At 35.6% G+C, this 21,466-nt stretch overlaps 1 protein-coding gene across 1 annotated transcript; it reads left to right on the plus strand.

Annotated features, from left to right (window-relative positions):
- The first annotated feature begins 6,021 nt into the window (after positions 1-6,021).
- LOC141720165 (protein MRG2-like) lies at positions 6,022-8,264 on the plus strand. Its single transcript, XM_074522520.1, has 9 exons — positions 6,022-6,135; positions 6,327-6,383; positions 6,519-6,532; positions 6,743-6,927; positions 7,051-7,148; positions 7,306-7,385; positions 7,543-7,745; positions 8,009-8,093; positions 8,183-8,264. The coding sequence occupies exons 1-9, from the start codon at positions 6,022-6,024 to the stop codon at positions 8,262-8,264; spliced, it is 918 nt and encodes a 305-aa protein (XP_074378621.1).
- Positions 8,265-21,466: the final 13,202 nt, after the last annotated feature.

The following is a 21,466-nucleotide window of genomic DNA, read 5'->3' on the forward strand; positions in this document are numbered from 1 at the left end:
GTCCATAAAGTGCTTTATCAAGCCTGTAGACATAATCTGGATATTTGGAATCTACAAAGCCTGAAGGTTGTTCAACATATACTTCTTCCTCCAATTCTCCATTGAGAAAAGCACTTTTCACATCCATTTGAAAGATAGCAAACTTTTTGTGAGTATCATAAGCCAAAAATATCCTTATGGCTTCCAATCTAGCAACTGGTGCAAATGTTTCATCATAATCAATTCCCTCCTGTTGAGAATATCCTTTTGCAACCAGCCCTGCCTTATTCCTTGTAATTATGCCATCACTATCAGTTTTATTTCTGAATACCCATTTTGTACCAACAACAGATCTGTTCTTTGGTCTTGGCACTAGGGTCTAGACTTTGTTTCTTTCAAATTCATTTAACTCTTCCTGCATTGCTTGCACCCAATCAACATCTTGAAGAGCTTCTTCCACTTTCTTTGGCTCAGTCTGAGAAAGAAAAAAATTGTAAAGACATTCACTTGAAGTAGCTGTTCTAGTTCTGACACCTGCATCAGGATTTCCAATTATCAAATCAGGTGTATGTGATTTAGTCCACTTCCTTGCAGATGGAAGGTTTTCTCTAGAACTGGATACTCCCCCATGATCCATGCTGTCTTCATTAACATTTTCTGATGCTCCCCCTGAAACTATGCTCTCTGAGTTGGATTCTTCAGAATTTAGATTTTCAGAACTATCATAACTTGGCTTATCAGAACTTGATGAATCAGAACTTGAAAAGCCAGATGTATGTTCTGATGCTTCTTGAGATTTGGTTAGATCTTGAGTATGCTCCCCCTGCATAGGTGCATCTTCCTTTGGCGTAGTCACCACAGTTTCAATAACATCAGAGTGTAATCCATCAGAGTTTGCAGTATGAGGATTTAGATTGTCAGGATTTTCAGTATCAAAATTTGAGTCTTCATTTTCAAATCTCAGCTGATCATGATCAATAAAATCTTCAAGTCCAGTAATCTTCTTGTCATCAAAAGAGACATTGATAGACTCCAAGACCACTCTTGTTCTCAATAAAGTGGATATCCAATAAAGATTCCTTCATCAGCTTTTAGATCAAATTTGGATAGCTGTTCAGGATGAGTCTTAAGAACAAAACACTTGCATCCAAATACATGAAAATACTTCAGATTTGGCTTCTTTTTCTTCACCATCTCATATGGTATCTTTCCTTGCTTGTTAATGAGTGTTGCATTTTGAGTAAAACAAGCAGTCTGCACAGCTTCAGCCCAGAAATAGGTTGGAAGCTTTGCTTCTTCAAGCATTGTACGTGCAGCTTCAATGAGAGTTCTATTCTTCCTTTCAACAACTCCATTTTGCTATGGAGTTCCAGGAGCAGAGAATTCCTGCTTGATTCCATGGTTTTTACAGAACTCTTCCATTATCAAATTCTTGAACTCAGTGCCATTATCACTCCTTATTCTCTTCATAGAATCTTTGACCAATTTATCCAGTTGTTTGACATGATCAATCAAGATAGATGCAGTTTCACTTTTTGTGTGCAAGAAATACACCCGTGTGTATCTGGTGAACTCATCCACTATGACCATAGCATATTTCTTCTTTGCAATAGACATGACATTTACTGGACCAAATAGATCAACATGTAGAAGGTGATAAGGTTCAAGAATTGATGATTCAGTCTTGCTCTTGAATGATGATTTCCTTTGTTTAGCCTTCTGACAAGAATCACAAAGGCCATCAGGAGCAAATACTGACTTTGGCAGTCCTCTCACAAGATCTTTCTTGACTAGTTCATTTATATTGTTGAAATTTAAATGAGAGAGTTTCTTGTGCCAATTCCAGCTTTCTTCAATTGGTGCTCTACTCATCAGACAGATTACAGAACCATCAGTACTTGTTGAAAGCTTGGCTTCATAAATGTTACCACGCCTGTATCCTTTCAGAACAACTTTGCCTGTAGATTTACTTATAACTTCACAGTGTTCTTCAAAGAAATCCACATGATAACCTCTGTCACAGATTTGACTGACACTTAGCAGATTGTGTTTAAGTCCTGAGACCAGAGCTACTTCTTTAATGATGACATTCCCAAGATTGATATTGCCATATCCCAATATTCTTCCAATATTGCCATCTCCATAAGAAACACTTGGGCCAGCCTTCTCCACAAAGTCTGATAGCAGGGCTTTATTTCCAGTCATATGTCCTGAGCATCCACTGTCTAGAACTAGGATGTTTTTCCTGTTGCCCTACAATCACAAAGAGCACTAATTATTAGTTTTAAGGACCCATACATGCTTGGATCCTTTGGCCTTATTAAGTCTGTTAACATATGCAGCGGATTTAGCATCAGATTTTATGTTAACATTTTTCTTATCAGAATTTACAATATCAGACTTTGAATCAGAACTTATACTAGAAGGAACAATGGTAACTTTCTTTAAAGAAGGTTTTATTTGATAATAATCATAGTACAAACTATGATATTCCTTACAAGTATAAATGGAATGCCATAAATTACCACAATGAAAACAAGGATTTTGTGGCTTATATCTAACAGACTGACTCTTAACTCCTGACTTTGAAGGTAAGGAGTTTATGTTCTTATTCTTCCTGCAAAAAGAAGCCAGATGGTTAGACTTCCACAGTTATGACACGTTTTCCTAGGAGCTTCAGGAACAGGCTTATAATCATTGCTTTTATTCACACCTTCCTTTCCATTCCTATTTTTCCTAGGTGATTTTACCTTGTTTGCATTCTTAACATCTTTCAGCTTATGCTTAAGCTGCTTCTTAGTCATTAAGCCTACATTTACTTCAGTTGTCTTTTCCTATTTTAGTTTGTCAGAAGTTAATTCCTTTTTAACTTCTGATTTCTCATTATCAGACTTTACAGCTACAAACTTAACAGGTTTTAACTTTGGCTTTTGTTTAACAACTACAAGCTTAATATCTACAGTTCCTTTATCATTCTTATCTTCTCCATAACCTAAGCCCTCTTTCCAGTTTTTACTACTTAACAAATTCTGAGTTGTTCTGCCAGAGTTAGTCCAAGTCCTGATAATCTCTCTTTCCTTTTCTAACTCAGCTGTTAGAGATTCATTCATTTTAAGCACTTCATCCCTAACATAGAAAGCATCATCTCTATCTTTCTGAGTTTGATGGAACATGACTAACTCTTTTTCTAAATAATCATTCCTCTTTTTACAAGCAAGATTTTCAGAAGTTAATCTTTCACATGTTAAAGTTTAATCTCTATAACTAATAAACATGGTTTTAGGATATCTTCTCAACTCATTAATATCATCAGTATGAAAGGCATAAGTAGTTTGAGGTACCTTTAATTCAGCAGCTTCAGAACTGCTTTCAGCACTTACCTTATCAGCATTTGCCATCAAGGCATAATTCTCCTCACTTTCAGAATCTGAGGTGTCTGTCCAGCTTTTCTTCTTTGTGACAAGAGCCTTGCCTTTGTCACTCTTCACTTTCTTGCAATCAGGAGATATGTGGCCTTTCTCAGCACAGTTGTAGCATTTGACATTTGTATAATCTCATCTGTCAGACTTTCCTCCTCTGCCCTCAGATTTTCTGAAATTCTACTTATCAAAACTTGTGCCTTTCCTGGAAAACTTCTTTCCCTTCCTGAACTTCCTGTATGCAATCTTTGTGATTCCTTTCACCATAAGAGCACACAGCTTCATCATCTCTTCATCAGCATCCGTCTCAGGCAAGCTTTCAGATTCTGAGTCATCATCACTTTTAGAACTTGATGACTCAGTATCAGACTTTGTGAAGAGAGCTTTACCCTTGTCTTTCCATGAGGTAGCTGCCTTGGGGGATTCTTTTTCAGCCTTAAGAGCAACTGTCCTTGACTTTCCTCCTTTCCTTTTGCTTCTTTGTTCCATCTCAAGTTCATGAGTCTTGAGCATTCCATAAATTTCATCAAGAGTTATTTCATCAAGATTATAGTTGTCTCTTATTGTTGTTGCCTTCAAATCCCAGCATTCAGGAAGAGCTAACATGAATTTAAGGTTTGAATCTTCAAGATCATACTCCTTATTAACCAGTGACAAATCATTCAAGAGTTTGACAAATCTATCATATAAATCAGTCAATGACTCATTAGCCTTTGAGTCAAAGTGTTCATACTCTTGAGTGTGTATTGTCTTCCTGTTCTTCTTAATCGTATCTGTTCCCTCACATCTTGTTTCCAAGGCATCCCATATCTCCTTTGCAGTCTTCCAGTTTATTACCCTGTTTGACATTACATTATCAATAGCACTATGCAGTAAGTGTCGTACCTTAGCATCCTTAGCAATTGATGCGATATCTTCAGCAGTGTAATCACTCTTCTCTTTTGGTACAGAATTTGCTGCATCACCTGCAACTGCAACAGCGAGCTTGGTTGGTTTGTGAGGCCCTTCCTTGATTCTATCAAGATATTCTGGATCTGTAGCTTCCAGAAACATGGTCATCCTCACCTTCCATATGGCATATTCAGATGGTCTCAATATGGGAACTCTAATAGTCTCATATCGACTTTGAATTTGTGTCTTTGGAGGTTCTTCAGCTTTGGTGGGCTTAGTTGGAGTTTCTACTTCAGACATGATTATGTTTGGATCTTAAACTGTTTGTGTGTTAACAGATAGGCTCTGATACCACTTGTTAGGTCACACACACACACTGTAGAGGGGGGTGAATACAATGTATAGCACAATCAAATCGAACTTTAATAACTCAAGTAACAGAAAACAAACTTTATTGAAACAATAAACTCTGTTACAGTATGGAACTGTTCTCTCTCAGTGATGAACAAATATCACGAGAGCTGCTAGGGTTACAAAAGAATAATCTTCTTGATTGTGATAACACTTATAGTGTAAACCCTATATCTGTGTTTGTATACTACATAGTTACAAGAAAATCGCTAATTGATCTGGAATATAATTCTGCTTCCTAAAATATATCAATTAGATATCTTTTCTTCCAAGTATTCTATTCTTCATAGAATTCCTTCTTCATGCATATCGCTTCTTATGTTTGTCTCGATCTTCTTTCCTTTAACCAGCTGCCTTCCTTATCTGAACGTCCTTCAGTACTTAAGTTCTGATATCCATCTTCTGATGATTATCTCCTGATAATATAAGTACTGATATCCTTAAGTCCTGACTTCCAATAAGTACTGATTTATCCTGTTTAAGTAAGATCTGAAAACTAAACATAAATCACATTAGCCATGACATTATCAAATATATCTAACATACCTCTTCCTCAATTGTGCCATTTAGAAACGCAGACTTTACATCCAAATGATGTACCTCCCAACTGTTTGTTGCCGACAAAGCTAGCAAAAGTCGAACAGTTTCTAGACGAGTGACTGGAGCGAATGCTACTTCGAAGTCTATACCCTATTTTTGAACATATCCCTTTGCCACGAGTCTAGCCTTGTGCTTTACTATTGTTCCATTCGAGTCCTTTTTAATTTTGTACACCCATTTCAAACCAATTGGCTTATGACCTTTTGGCAAGTCCATCAATTCCCACGTATCATTTTTTTCTATTGCTTCGAGTTCTGTTTCCATAGCCTGTCTCCATTCTTTCTCTAGTACAGCTTGATCAAATGATGTAGGTTATTCAATACTAAGTAACAACAAATCGTCAGCCAGCTCAATTTCTTCTATATCATTATAAACATCACTTAACAGCCTGAATTTTATCGGTTCACTGCTTACTGTGGTCGAAACTGATCCCTGGTCACTGGTTGTAGAACCTTCTGACACCTCAGTCGAGGTGTTAAAAAAAATAGAAGCATTCTTTTTTGAAAAATGAACAAAATATTATATGAATTGTAAAAGGACACGGACTAGTGAGAAAAGTTTCAGTTAACATGTATGCGTGTGAACTAGGTCATAATAAACTCTCACTATATAAGAACCTTTCAATCATGTATTCTCTAAGCCATTGCCGCAAAAAACTTAGTATTCTTATATATAGCGCCCCCTAGTTTGTATCTGCAGGTTTTAAGTGCCCCCCAGGGAAATGCCAAAATCAAAAACTGGGGTTGACTTGATGAACTGTTCCTCGGATAATAGTCTTTATGAAGAAGGTGAGAAAGTTTGGGCTTCTTATAGTGACAAATGGTATGAGGCCAAGGTAAAACTTTGTATATTATCATGCATTTTGATGCATTTTAAAAATGAGATTTCTTGTGTCAAGTCTCATTTCCATTAATTTGTAGAAATAACTGTAAAATGGCTTTTCCTCTCTTTGTATCTTTGACATTCTTTGTGGCCATTTTTTCACAACAAAATGGGTAAAATCATGTTTCTTAATTTCTTTTATAGGTGTTCAAGGTTGTTGAATCTTGCATGACAGCAAAGAGATATTTGGTTCATTATCCTGTGAGTATATTGTTGAGAGATTCACGATGCTTTAATAATGAGTTCTCTCTCTTTGAACAAGCAATAACTTATACAACTTTGGAAGTTTAATAGTCATAATCAAAATTTATTAATTTGGTCCCTTTATATGTGCAGGGTTGGAATAAAAGGTGAGTACATATATGTGGAAGCATGCTCCCTTATCTAACATTGAATCGTGTTGAATTGTGTTTTTTAAGATTTTTTAATGGTGATTGTGTTTGTATACATCTTAAAAGAGTTGCACAATAAAAGAGCAGTGCAACCCATTTTTTGTCACTGGAAAGACATGGCTACTCGTCCTATATACTCAAACATTAAAAAACCTATTTACATAACAGATGGGATGAATGGCTGGGAACTGATCGTCTGATGAAGTTTACTGATAAGAATATTCAAATTCAGTTGGCTAAGAACACTAAGTCTGGTGATAAGGGAAAAGCCAAGCAATCTAATAAAGATATTCAAAATCAGTTGGCTACGAACACTAAGTCTGGCGATAAGGGAAAATCAAAGGAGTCTGATGGTTAGAACTATTTGATATTTCATACATTTATACAATAAAATATATGTTACAAGAGTTCTCAATTTTAACTTATAACACGATCAAGTAGCTTGTGGGGATTACATTTTGTTTTTCTTTTTTCAGAAATCTTGTTAGCCGAGGAGAATATGAATATTGAAATTCCAAGAATGCTAAAGAAACAACTAGTGGATGATTCTGAATTTGTAACCCGCCTAGGCAAGGTATTTCAGTCTTTCATTTTATAAATTTTAGATGTTTTTCAATTTAATCTCTGGGTTCAAGGTTCAATGAAATAGTGTTGTCGCTATTTTCATTTTTAACATTCTCTAATGTGATAATGTTAAATATGGTATTGAATTGTCCTGTGTCGCCTAGCAGCTTGTTAAGTTTCCTCGCACCCCAAATGTCGATGACATATTGAAGAAGTACTTTAGGTTCAAAGTGAAAAAGAATAAAATGTAAGTTGGTGTTCTATATTTGATGTTCCCTATATGTTTTTAAATTCCTGATGCCAGATTACCTAATTAAGTATTTGTATTTTCCTTTTTTGTTACCGTCATAAATTTTTTTAATGTCTTTCATGTAGCATTTTTTGTGCTAATGTGGATGCTGTAGTCATCCATCTTCTGACATGCTTTCTGGTAATAGGTTGAGAGATGAAATACAAGAAATCTTATACGGGATACGTGATTACTTTGACAAAGCACTTCTTACAATGCTACTGTACAATAACGAGCGCAAACAATACGAAGCATTGAGTGCAGAGAACATCCCTCCTTCAGTAGCATATGGAGCTGAACATTTATTGCGACTCTTTGGTATGCTTGACTAGTGTTAGAGATGTTTACTAATTCAATTATTTAAGTAGATTTTATCTTACATTGTTTTCATAACAGGATTTAATTTGATAGTATTAGAGTATTAGCATGCATATAATGTGATTACGGCATAATTTCACACATGTTTCTGTTTTGATTCTATCATCAAATGTTTAAATTCTTTTATCTTATTAGAACAATTACCATATTTATGCCACAATATTCTTTTTTTTTGTTAATTTGATTACATTCTCCAATTATAGTTAAGTTACCGGAGATCCTACAAGCGGTAAATATTGAAGAAGAAATGCGGATGAAGCTCAAACATGAGATACTGGGCTTGATAAAGTATGTTTTTCCTTCAAACTACTGTGCAAAATTTTTTGTTATATATTTTTGTGGTTATATATCTCTTACTTAACCATGCTGTTATGCAGGTTTTTACAGGAAAATCAAAGTACTTTTTTCCTTTCTACTTACCAGACCACTGAAGATCTGGATGCAGAGAAGAAATCATGATCTAAAGCTATATCACGGCTATCTGGCTGATCGGAAGGTTGATAGTTTGTTGGTGGTTCAGATCCTGCTTAGGTTAGATTTATATCCAGGGCGGGCCTACAGAGTTTTACACTTTTTTGTATTACTATACCCTGACCTATGTCATTATATATCCCATGTGTAAATGTTTTTAATAGGCTAAATTATCATTGAACTCATGACCAACATGCATCTAGGTCATTAAACTCAAAAAACTTGCTAACTAATCAATGTACTAGAATTAACTTGCTATTTAGTCATTAAACATTAAACTTTTTGCACAAAGGTTAACTCAAAAGAAGGAAAATCGACCAACGTGGGTTGGTACTTGGTTGGTTATGATTATAATTGCGATCGACCAACCATGTTGGATGGTTATATTCGGTTGGAAATGAGGATAAAAATCAAAGGATACAGGACTATCATATTTGTGATGGTCTCTTATAGCCCATATTTCTTGTAGTGTTCCCGTAGATTATAAAAAAAATATGTTATTAAAAAGCGAAAAAATAAAATTTGGTTCAGAAACATGTTGAATTGGAAATAGAAGCCGCCAAATTTTCTACTGAAGCCTGTTATCTGAAAATTACTATTACCCAGAAGATACCTTTAAACAACACACCCCATACATATTATACCTCTTTCTCCATCCTTTAAACTCCGTAATAGGTAAACTCGAAGTTGAAGTTGGATTTATAGCTTTCGTCTTTGGATCTGAATTTAATTCATTTCATGCTTTTATGACATTTGTTTATAGTATGAATTCAATATCTTATTTGTATAATTATTAGTTTAATATTTGTAAACCCTCGATTTTTGGGGATTCTTAATTATTTTAATAATTTTAAAATTCATAATTAATATTTGGAATTCACAATATATGTTAAATATGTCTCTTTGACATTATTTACATCTTCTCACTTTCGTGTGTTTAATTGGGTTCTTATTCTTTTGTTAAATTATGTCTCCTTGTATGTGTATTTCAAATTCCGTGTTTTATGGGTTTGTATTTCAATTGATTATAGTATGTATGTTGGTTAGCTTAAGGAATTAGTTTATGTATATTTATTTGAGTTATTTTTTCGATTTTGTATTGTTATATGGTTAGTGGTGGAAGTTCACATGAATTCATCACATGATGATTCTGAATTGGGGTCTTTGCTTTTCTAGCATATATAAAAAAACACATAAAAATAAAAAGTAATATCGTACCACTTTGGCTAAAATATAACATATCAGAATTAAATGTGTTGATTTTTCATTTTTAAAAACATGTCATACCAATTTGTCTCTAATTTCAGCGGAGATTTGCGGCCGAGAGTGCGTGGTCAGCATATGAATTACGATAGACTGCATTCTCCTTTTCAAGTGTCTATTATTAAAAAATGAAATTCTTGACTTAAATTGTACTTAGAGGTACCAAAAAAATTAAAGTAAATGGTTACTCGACTTTAAGTCTACTTTATATATGCATGTTTATTAAGAGTACCCGAACTCCTTCATCTTCCCGATACTTCATCCATAACTTAAAATCATCAAATGAAATTTTATTCGGCATGTTTTCAATCCTTTCCTCGTCAGTGGCATATTTTTTGTACTGATTCTTCTTCACACGGGACTTTTGCACTCTCGAACAAGTATTAAATACTCATTTTTATCCACTTGTTGCAGTGTTCAGGAATATCGTACCTTTCCTATAATGTGTCAAACATAAAATACATTATTTTGAAGCAAACATATGAATAAAAAGGAATAGATTTTGGTAATAAAGGTTACCAGAACATAATGCAATATTTTGTTCTTTAGTTCTTCTAGAATAACATGCAGTGGACATGAGTAAGAGACACATGATCCTTAACTAGTATCCGCAGAAAATTTCTTATCTCTCGTCTAGGCTTCTGCATTTATTCAATTTAATCACCACCTTTTTATTAGAGAGCTCTTTACCTAATTATGATCAACTTTCGCAGGGTAGAGCTCCCCTTCCGTATCTGTTATATCTGCATCTTCCCTAAAATGCCTATTCTTGATCCACCAGTCATCCCCCCAAGAGGCTGTAAAGAAGGTATATCGGCTCAATATTTGGACATAGAAAAGAAGTCGTGAACCCCAGAAAGGAGGGAACTCAAAGAAAGATACGTGCACATGGTACTGCTACTTTAAAGCCTAGGGCTAATAACAAACTCCTATCACGAACTTTTAACATTTTGACACTCCTTTAAATTTTTTAGGATCTGTCCAGGTATAAAAGATGTAGAAATTTTTTAGGAGCTATACTCTAAATTATCGTACAATTGGGAATTCATGTGTAAATATACAGTATCTGTTCAACTTCTTCTTAATTATCATTTAAAGTAGACTGACCAGTATTCTCAACCCTTCGATCAACTTCTAGGTTTTGCTCATGACGTTCCCGTAAAGCCACAAAAGCCCACTTTTAATATTGCCACGTTATTTTTACAACTTACTACATGTCGGCTTTAAAAGGTTCCGTGAAAGTGAACTCTTCACTTCCTTATTTGTTGAAGTGTAGATTTACTTGCTTTATTAGCGATAGCTATCTTGGCAGACTTAATACAAAAAATTAAAATCTTAATTGATTACATACATTACTATTATTTTATTTTAATAAAAAATAGTAACCAAACTGATCACATGATTACTTGTTTTTAGTCACATGATTTTATGGGCATTACTGATTATCTAATTAGTTTATTAACCATATTACATTCTTTTTTGTCCATGAATTTCTATAAATAATTTTCTTAATTTCTATCTCAATTTTATTACCATATAATAATTATAACAAAATGCATTATAATTGCAGATCAGTGAACACGATGTACTGTCGATGAATCATTGTTGAGAATTATCAATACAAAGTTCTCGACCCTCACTTTCTTTTTAGATTAGTTATTTCACCAAAATATTTCAATTAGTGTCTTGATTGAAGGCTAATGTTGTATCTTTTATATGACTTATTTGATGACATATATTTTGGCCTTTTACATGCCACTTTGTTGGTTCTTTTTGTTAGACTTTATTTTATTACTTTGTTTTTATGAATTGTATGTACATTCGTTTGTTATAATAAATTAATATTTATCACGTTTAATTTTCTCTCATTTTTAACATATTCTCCTTATTTTATTTTATTTATTTAATTTGTTGTTGTTTTTACGATACTTGAAAGAGATTTAATTGGTGTTCTCTTATCAGATTTTAAAACACAATGCTCGCTTTTCAAATTAATTTAACTACAATTTTGGTGTCATGAAGGAATTCTTGTAACTTTTGGAAGACACTAGTTTTATTCTTAATTATAGTATAGAATGTAATGTATAGGGGCACTCTTTTTCCCCCTAGTTTTTTCATGGGGTTTCACTTTTGAGGGGTCCAAAAAGATTTTTAGTGTGTTATTTTAGACATTCAATTGGATGATATATTTTTATCAATGAGGAAAATTGTTTCTCTAGATTTTATTCTCGATTTTTTATCGCTAAAAATATTTCCTAGCATATTTTCTAGCAAATAAAAAATATAATATGCGAGTTTAAATGGAATAAATGTATAGTATGTGTCTAGGTGCCCGAACATTGAAAATGTTGAAAGTTTTGATTTTTGGTCATAATTTTTATATTTATAACTAACCAATTATCTTTTCAGGTAAAGCACATTATATTTTCTATTTTTCTCAACTAAAACACCTCATTTTACAAAAATACCTATTTTGTATTTTTTAATTTAACTTTGATGATTAGTTAAGTTGAAACTTATAACTTGTGGTATAACTAGTATAAATATTTTCAAGACACTTGAACATAATTTACATATTTTTTAATTTTCATATTTTTTCCCATAAAAAAAGAGCTCTAATTTTTTTTTTCAATCTCCTCTTTAAAGTATTAAAAAAAATAGAAGCATTCTTTTTTGAAAAATGAACAAAATATTGTATAAATTGTAAGAATTATAACATCAGCAAGGACTCCATCAACTACAGCTGTCAAGCTTGGACCATGTAAAAACTCCATTAAGGTAGATGTCACAAGCTACAGAGGTATGATTGGCTCGTTACTCTATCTTACTGCAAGTAGAACACATATTATGTATGCTACGACTGTTCTGCTAAGGACGCGACTGTTCTGCTAAGGACGCGACTAGTGAGAAAAGTTTCAGTTAACATGTATGCGTGTCAACTAGGTCATAATAAACTCTCACTATATAAGAACCTTTCAATCTGTATTCTCTAAGCCATTGCCGCAAACAACTTAGTAATCTTTGTTGATTGTTAATCTGAATTATATTATAAATGGCTGTTTATTTTGTCTGATTTTCTTAGCACTAGTACTGGTCGTGTGTGACTGGGTCAAGTCAGTAGTTGAGTAGTTGTAGGATCGAGTTTAGTGGGTGAGGTGCAGTAGGAGTCTGTTGCTTCTGTTCCTGTTTCTTAGCATATGCACGTTTATGTAAGTCAGTATATATTTGATATTAAGCAATGAATAAACAGCAGCGAGTTTATCATGCATGAGTTGTTTCTTCTCTGAACAGTTTATATTAAAACACATAATATATATACATAATCTGTGAGTAAGAATCCTAGAATTGGTATCAGAGCCTGGTGAGAAGGTGAATGCCAAAGTACATGCCAAGAATGACGACACTGGAGACAAGCAAGGCGAAAAGTGGTTCGTTTGGACTGAATTACCCAATGCTGACGAAAGAAAATTTCAAAGCTTGGGCGATGAAAATGATGGTGTTCATGCAGGCGCATGGGGTGTGGGAGGCTGTGGAACCCAGCGATCCCAAACCAGCGAAAGATGAAAAAATGGATAAGGTAGCCTTGGCCATGATATACCAAGGCATACCAGAGGAGATGCTACTCTCACTTGCAGCAAAAAGGACCTCCAAGGAAGCATGGGATGCTCTTAAAATAATGTGTCAAGGAGCCGATCGAGTGAAGGCAGCAAGGCTACAAACGATGAAGGCAGAGTTTGAAACACTCAGTATGAAAGATAGCGAACAAATTGATGACTATTGTATAAAATTAAATGGGCCGATCACTAATATAAGAGCACTGGGTGAAGAAGTAACTAAATCATATGTCATTTAAAAATTGTTGAGATCAGTTCCAGCAAAATTCCTCCAGATCGCGTCCACCATTGAACAGTTCGGAAACCTGGACACAATGTCTATAGAGGAAGCTGTTACTTCTCTGAAGGTGCATGAATAAAGGGTGAAAGGAAAATCAGAAACGGGTAGAGGAGAACTACTACTTACAGAAGAGGAATGGAATAAAAGAGAAGGTGAAGATAAGAAGTTGTTACTTACCAAGGAAGAATGGCAAAGACGGACAAACAACAATGATACAGGTGGAAGTCAGAGACGGAGGGGAGGAAGAGATAAGAGCAGAATTCAGTGCTATAACTGTGGCATCTATGGACATTTCGCAGCTGAGTGTCGTAGACCAAGGAAAAATAAAGAAACAAGGCAAGAGGTGAACATGACGCGTGTGGAAGACGAAGAACCAACCTTATTACTTGCCAAACATGACAAAGAAGAAGGGGACATAATGTTGTTAAATGAAAAACAAGTAACGCCTGCACTCTTGACAGAATATGATCGAAAACAAGCTGAATCCAACTTGTGGTATCTCGAAAATGGAGCAAGCAATCATATGATGGGTTACAAATCAAAATTTTCAGAATTAAATGAAGAAATCACTGGCCTTGTGCATTTTGGAGACGGCTCAACGGTGCAAATCAAAGGAAAATGTTCAATTACTTTTCGGTGCAAAAATGAAGAGGAACGTATCTTACATGAGGTATATTATATTCCTGATCTTTGCAGTAATATTATTAGCTTGGGACAATTATCTGAAAGGGGAAATAAGGTAGTACTAAAAGGTGATTATTTGTGGGTTTTTGATAAATGTGAGAAACTCCTTATGAAAGTGAAAAGGTCTCCAAGCAGATTATATAAGTTGTTGATGGAATCTGTTAAACCAAAATGCTTACTGTCGAGTACAGACGAGATTGCACACCTTTGGCACTTACGCCTTGGGCACGTAAACAAAGGGCTATGATGTTGATGTCAAAAGACCATATGGTAAGAGGAATGCCGAGAATTAATCTGTGCAAAAATGTGTGTGATGGCTGTTTAATGGGAAAGCAGGCAAGAAAACAATTCCCATCCCAAAGCAGTTACTGTGCAACATATATTTTAGATTTAGTCCATGGAGATCTTTGTGGGCCTATAACACCACAAACTGCTTCTGGAAACAAATACTTCTTTTTACTTGTTGATGATTACAGCAGATACATGTGGGTGTATTTGTTAAAAGGCAAGGATGACGCATTAAATGCATTCAAGAATTTCTGTGCTATGGTGGGAAACAAGCCGGGTAAGAAAGTGAAGGTTTTCAGAACTGATCGTGGAGGTGAATTCTGTTCAAATGAATTCAAAGCTTACTGTGAAGGAAATGGGATCGAGAGACACTACACTGCACCTTATACGCCCCAGCAGAATGGGATTGTTGAAAGACGTAACAGAACTGTAGTGGAGATGGCTCGCAGCTGCATGAAGGAGATGAATATTCCCTCGAAATTGTGGGGTAAGGCGATTAGACATGCAGTGTACTTGTTAAACAGGTTACCCACTCGAGCATTGTCTGGACAGACTCCATTTGAAGCATGGTTCGAGGAAAAGCCAAACATTGGACATGTCCGTGTGTTTGGGTGTATCGTTCATATGAAGGTACCAAGCATTCATACCGGAAAGCTAGACGACAGGAGTATGAAGATGGTTAATTTGGGGAAGGAGCCCGGAACTAAAGCCTATCGTCTATACGATCCAGTGAAAAATAAGGTTCATGTAAGCAGTGATGTGGTATTTGAAAAAGACAAAAGGTGGGCATGGAGCGATCAAGGTGAATTCTCCCGTGACAATGTAGAATCAAACGTATTTGATGTCCCAGAGATGAATGGAGCCAGTAAAGAAACCACACACGAATCAGATGCAGAGGAGAGTACTGAGAATGATCATGATGTTAGCCACACACCGGAGCAGTCAGATGCAGAAACTAGTACAGAACATGACTCGAACCAAAGCTCTACACCAGTACTAAATACACCAGTGTCAAGTCCCTCAGCTGCAGAAGTCAACAGTGAGAATTATGATGGAAGTGAGCCTCCAAGAAAATTCAGAAGTATAGTAGATTTATATAACAATACAGAGCTCGTCGAACTAGACGAAGAGCTGCTCTTGATGGGGGTTGATGAGCCTACAAGTTACAAGCAGGCAAACAAGGAAGCGGAGTGGAAAGCAGCCATGATGCAAGAAATGGAATCCATAGAAAGAAATAAAACTTGGCATTTGACTGAACTTCCTAAGGGACATAAAGCTATCGGTCTTAAATGGATTTACAAGCCCAAACGGGATGCTGATGGAAATATTGTAAAACACAAAGCAAGGCTCGTCGCGAGAGGTTATGTTCAAGAACAAGGAGTTGACTTCGATGAAATTTTCGCTCCTGTAACACGCATTGAAACAGTTCGTCTCTTACTAGCTTTGGCTGCCTGGAACAGTTGGAAAGTACATCATCTAGATGTTAAAACGGCTTTCTTGAATGGGGAGATACATGAGGAAGTGTATGTAAGTCAGCCAGAGGGATTTGAATGAAAAGGAAAGGAACATCTTGTCTACAAATTAGCCAAAGCATTGTATGGCCTAAGACAAGCACCCCGTGCCTGGTATGCAAAGCTTAACGAGTGTCTTGAAAGCTTAGACTTTGTAAGATGTCCATATGAACACGCTGTCTACACAAGAAAGAACGGTGATGATGTGATTATTGTCGAAGTATACGTGGATGATATTTTGATTACAAGTTCAAAGGTAACAGTTGTTGAAGATTTCAAGAAGCAGATGAGTAGCAGATTCGAAATGACAGATTTGGGAGAGCTGAGCTATTACTTGGGGATAGAGGTTCAACAAGGAAATGGATTTACAGAGCTTAAGCAAGCTGGATATGCGAGAAAGATTCTTGAAAAGGCTGGTATGGCAAGTTGTAACACCTCAAAATATCCCATGGATCCAAGTCTACAAATGAGTAAAGATGAAGGTGGAAAAATAGTGAATGCCACTGATTATAAGAGCCTGGTCGGGTGCTTGAGATACCTGGTTCACACCAGGCCGGACATCTCCTACACTGTAGGAATAGCTAGTAAGTATATGGAACAACCTACGGTTCTTTACTTGGATGCTGTGAAACGTATCATTAGATACATAAAAGACACGATTCACTACGGGTTAGTATATTCGAAAGGCAGCGGAAATCATTTACTAACAGGGTTCTCAGACAGTGATTTGGCAGGCCATGTGGATGATAGGGAAAGCACAAGTGGCATGGTGCTCTATCTAAACGAAAGCATGATTACTTGGGTATCGCAAAAGCAAAGGTGCGTGGCCTTGTCGTCATGTGAAGCAGAGTTCATGGCTGCCACAATGACTGCATGTTAGGGTATTTGGCTCAGGAATGTCTTAAGTCAGATAACAGGCAAGTACATTGGTCCTGTAACTATTTACATCGACAACAAATCAGCCATAGACTTGGCAAGGAATCCGGTCTTTCATGGACGCAGTAAACATATCGACATACGTTACCATTTTATAAGACAATGCGTAGAACGAGGAGAGGTGGTACTCAAGCATGTTAGCAGCGAAGGACAGAGAGCTGATGTTCTAACTAAAGCCCTGGTGACAGTCAAGTTTGAACGAATGCGAAGTTTGTTGGGAATCAAGAATTTGTCAGAATATAATTCAGATTAAGGGGGAGAAATGTTGATTGTTAATCTGAATTATATTATAAATGGCTGTTTATTTTGTCTGATTTTCTTAGCACTAGTACTGGTCATGTGTGACTGGGTCAAGTCAGTAGTTGAGTAGTTGTAGGATCGAGTTTAGTGGGTAAGGTGCAGTAGGAGTCTGTTACTTCTGTTCCTATTTCTTAGCATATGCACGTTTATGTAAGTCAGTATATATTTGATATTAAGCAATGAATAAATAGCAGCGAGTTTGTCGTGCATGAGTTGTTTCTTCTCTGAACAGTTTATATTAAAACACATAACATATATATATATAATCTGTGAGTAAGAATCCTAGATTCTTATATATAGCGCCCCCTAGTTTGTATCTGCAGGTTTTAAGTGCCCCCCAGGGAAATGCCAAAATCAAAAACTGGGGTTGACTTGATGAACTGTTCCTCGGATAATAGTCTTTATGAAGAAGGTGAGAAAGTTTGGGCTTCTTATAGTGACAAATGGTATGAGGCCAATGTAAAACTTTGTATATTATCATGCATTTTGATGTATTTTAAAAATGAGATTTCTTGTGTCAAGTCTCATTTCCATTAATTTGTAGAAATAACTGTAAAATGGCTTTTCCTCTCCGTGTATCTTTGACATTCTTTGTGGTCGTTTTTTCACAACAAAATGGGTAAAATCATGTTTCTTAATTTCTTTTATAGGTGTTCACGGTTGTTGAATCTAGCATGACAGCAAAGAGATATTTGGTTCATTATCCTGTGAGTATATTGTTGAGAGATTCAAGATGCTTTAATAATGGGTTCTCTCTCTTTTAACAAGCAATAACTTGTATAACTTTGGAAGTTTAATAGTCATAATCAAAATTTATTGATTTGGTCCCTTTATATGTGCAGAGTTGGAATAAAAGGTGAGTACATATATGTGGAAGCGTGCTCCCTTGTCAAACATTGAATCTTGTTGAATTGTGTTTTTTAAGATTTTTTAATGGTGATTGTGTTTGTATACATCTTAAAAGAGTTGCACAATAAAAGAGCAGTGCAACCCATTTTTTGTCACTGGCAAGACATGGCTACTTGTCTTATATACTCAAACATTAAAAAACCTATTTACATAACAGATGGGATGAATGGCTTGGAACTGATCGTCTGATGATTGGCTAAGAACACTAAGTCTGGCCATAAGGGAAAAGCCAAGCAATCTAATGAAGATATTCAAAATCAGTTGGCTACGAACACTAAGTCTGGCGATAAGGGAAAAGCAAAGGAGTCTGAAGGTTAGAACTATTTGATATTTCATACATTTATACAATAAAATATATGTTACAAGAGTTCTCAATTTTAACTTATAACACGATCAAGTAGCTTGTGGGGATTAAATTTTGTTTTTCTTTTTTCAGAAATCTTTTTAGCCGAGGAGAATATGAATATTGAAATTCCAAGAATGCTAAAGAAACAACTAGTGGATGATTCTGAATTTGTAACCCGCCTAGGCAAGGGATTTCAGTCTTTCACTTTATAAATTTTAGATGTTTTTCAATTTAATCTCTGGGTTCAAGGTTCAATGAAATAGTGTTGTCGCTATTTTCATTTTTAGCATTTTCTAATGTGATAATGTTAATTATGGTATTGAATTGTCCTGTGTCGCCTAGCAGCTTGTTAAGCTTCCTCGCACCCCAAATGTCGATGACATATTGAAGAAGTACTTTAGGTTCAAAGTGAAAAAAATAACATGTAAGTTGGTGTTCTATATTTGATGTTCCCTATATGTTTTTAAATTCCTAATGCCAGATTACCTAATTAAGTATTTGTATTTTCCTTTTTGGTTACCGTCATATAATTTTTAAATGTCTTTCATGTAGCATTTTTTGTGCTAATGTGGATGCTGTAGTCATCCATCTTCTGACATGCTTTCTGGTAATAGGTTGAGAGATGAAATACAAGAAATCTTATACGAGATACGTTATTACTTTGACAAAGCACTTCCTACAATGCTACTGTACAATAACGAGCGCAAACAATACGAAGCATTGAGTGCAGAGAACATCCCTCCTTCAGTAGCATATAATGTGATTACGGCATAATTTCTCACATGTTTCTGTTTTGATTCTATCATCAAATGTTTAAATTCTTTTATCTTATTAGAACAATTACCATATTTATGCCACAATATTCTTTTTTTTGTTAATTTGATTACATTCTCCAATTATAGTAAAGTTACCGGAGATCCTACAAGATGTAAATATTGAAGAAGAAATGCGGATGAAGCTCGAACATGAGATACTGGGCTTGATAAAGTATATTTTTTCCTTCAAACTACTATGCAAAAATTTTTGTTATATATTTTTGTGGTTATATATCTAGTACTTAACCATGCTGTTATGCAGGTTTTTGCAGGAAAATCAAAGTACTTTTTTCCTTTCTACCTACCAGACCCCTGAAGATCTGGATGTAGAGAAGAAATAATGATCTAAAGCTATATCACGGCTATCTGGCTGATCGGAAGGTTGATAGTTTGTTGGTGGTTCAGATCCTTCTTAGGTTAGATTTATATCCAGGGCGGGCCTAAAGAGTTTTACACTTTTTTGTATTACTATACCCTGGCCTATGTCATTATATATCCCATTTGTAAATGTTTTTAATAGGCTAAATTATCATTGAACTCATGACCAACATGCATCTAGGTCATTAAACTCAAAAAACTTGCTAACTGATCAATGTACTAGAATTGACTTGCTATTTAGTCATTAAACATTAATCTTTTTGCACAAAGGTTAACACAAAAGAAGGAAAATCGACCAATGTGGGTTGGTACTTTGTTGGTTATGATTATAATTGCGATCGACCAACCATGTTGGATGGTTATATTCGGTTGGAAATGAGGATAAAAATCAAAGGATACATGATTATCATATTTGTGATGGTCTCTTATAGCCCATATTTCTTGTAGTGTTGCCATAGATTATAAAAAAATATGTTATCAAAAAGCGAAAAAATAAAATTTGGTTCAGAAACTTGTTGAATTGGAAATAGAAGCCGCCAAATTTTCTACTGAAGCCTATTATCTGAAAATTACTATTACCCAAAAGATAACTTTAAACAACACACCCAATACATATTATACCTCTTTCTCCATCCTTGAAACTCCGTAATAGGTAAACTCGAAGTTGAAGTTGGATTTAAAGCTTTCGTCTTTGTATCTGAATTTAGTTCGTTTCAAGCTTTTATGATATTTGTTTATAGTATGAATTCAATATCTTATTTGTATAATTATTAGTTTAATATTTGTAAACCCCCGATTTATGCGAAGAGTGGCGACACTGGAGACAAGCAAGGCGAAAAGTGGTTCATTTGGACTGAATTACCCAATGCTGACGAAAGAAAATTACACAGCTTGGGCGATGAAAATGATGGTGTTCATGCAGGCGCATGGGGTGTGGGAGGCTGTGGAACCCAGCGATCCCAATGCAGCGAAAGATGAAAAAATGGATAAGGTAGCCTTGGCCATGATATACAAAGGCATACCAGAGGAGATGCTACTCTCACTTACAGCAAAAAGGACCTCCAAGGAAGCATGGGATGCTCTTATAATAATGTGTCAAGGAGCCGATCGAGTGAAGGCAGCAAGGGTACAAACGATGAAGGCAGAGTTCGAAACACTCAGTATGAAAGATAGTGAACAAATTGATGACTATTGTATAAAATTAAATGGGATGGTCACTAATATAAGAGCACTGGGTGAAGAAGTAACTGAATCATATGTCGTTAAAAAATTGTTGAGATCAGTTCCAGCAAAATTCCTCCAGATCGCGTCCACCATTGAACAGTTTGGAAACCTGGACACAATGTCTGTAGAGGAAGCTGTTGCTTCTCTGAAGGCGCATGAAGAAAGGGTGAAAGGAAAATCAGAAACGGGTAGAGGAGAACTACTACTTACAGAAGAGGAATGGAATAAAAGAGAAGGTGAAGATAAGAAGCTGTTACTTACCAAGGAAGAATGACAAAGACGGACAAACAACAACGAGACCGGTGGAAGTCAGAGACGGAGGGGAGGAAGAGATAAGAGCAGAATTCAGTGCTATAACTGTGGCATCTATGGACATTTCGCAGCTGAGTGTCGCAGAGCAAGGAAAAATAAAGAAACAAGGCAAGAGGTGAACATGATGCGTGTGGAAGACGAAGAACCAGCCTTATTACTTGCCAAACATGACAAAGAAGAAGGGGACGTACTGTTGTTAAACGAAAAACAAGTAACGCCTGCACTCTTGACAGAATATGATCGAAAACAAGCTGAATCCAACTTGTGGTATCTCGACAATGGAGCAAGCAATCATATGATGGGTTACAAATCAAAATTTTCAGAATTAAA

The sequence above is a fragment of the Apium graveolens genome, chromosome 4 (genome assembly GCF_009905375.1).
Source record: "Apium graveolens cultivar Ventura chromosome 4, ASM990537v1, whole genome shotgun sequence".
Classification (NCBI taxonomy): domain Eukaryota; kingdom Viridiplantae; phylum Streptophyta; class Magnoliopsida; order Apiales; family Apiaceae; genus Apium; species Apium graveolens.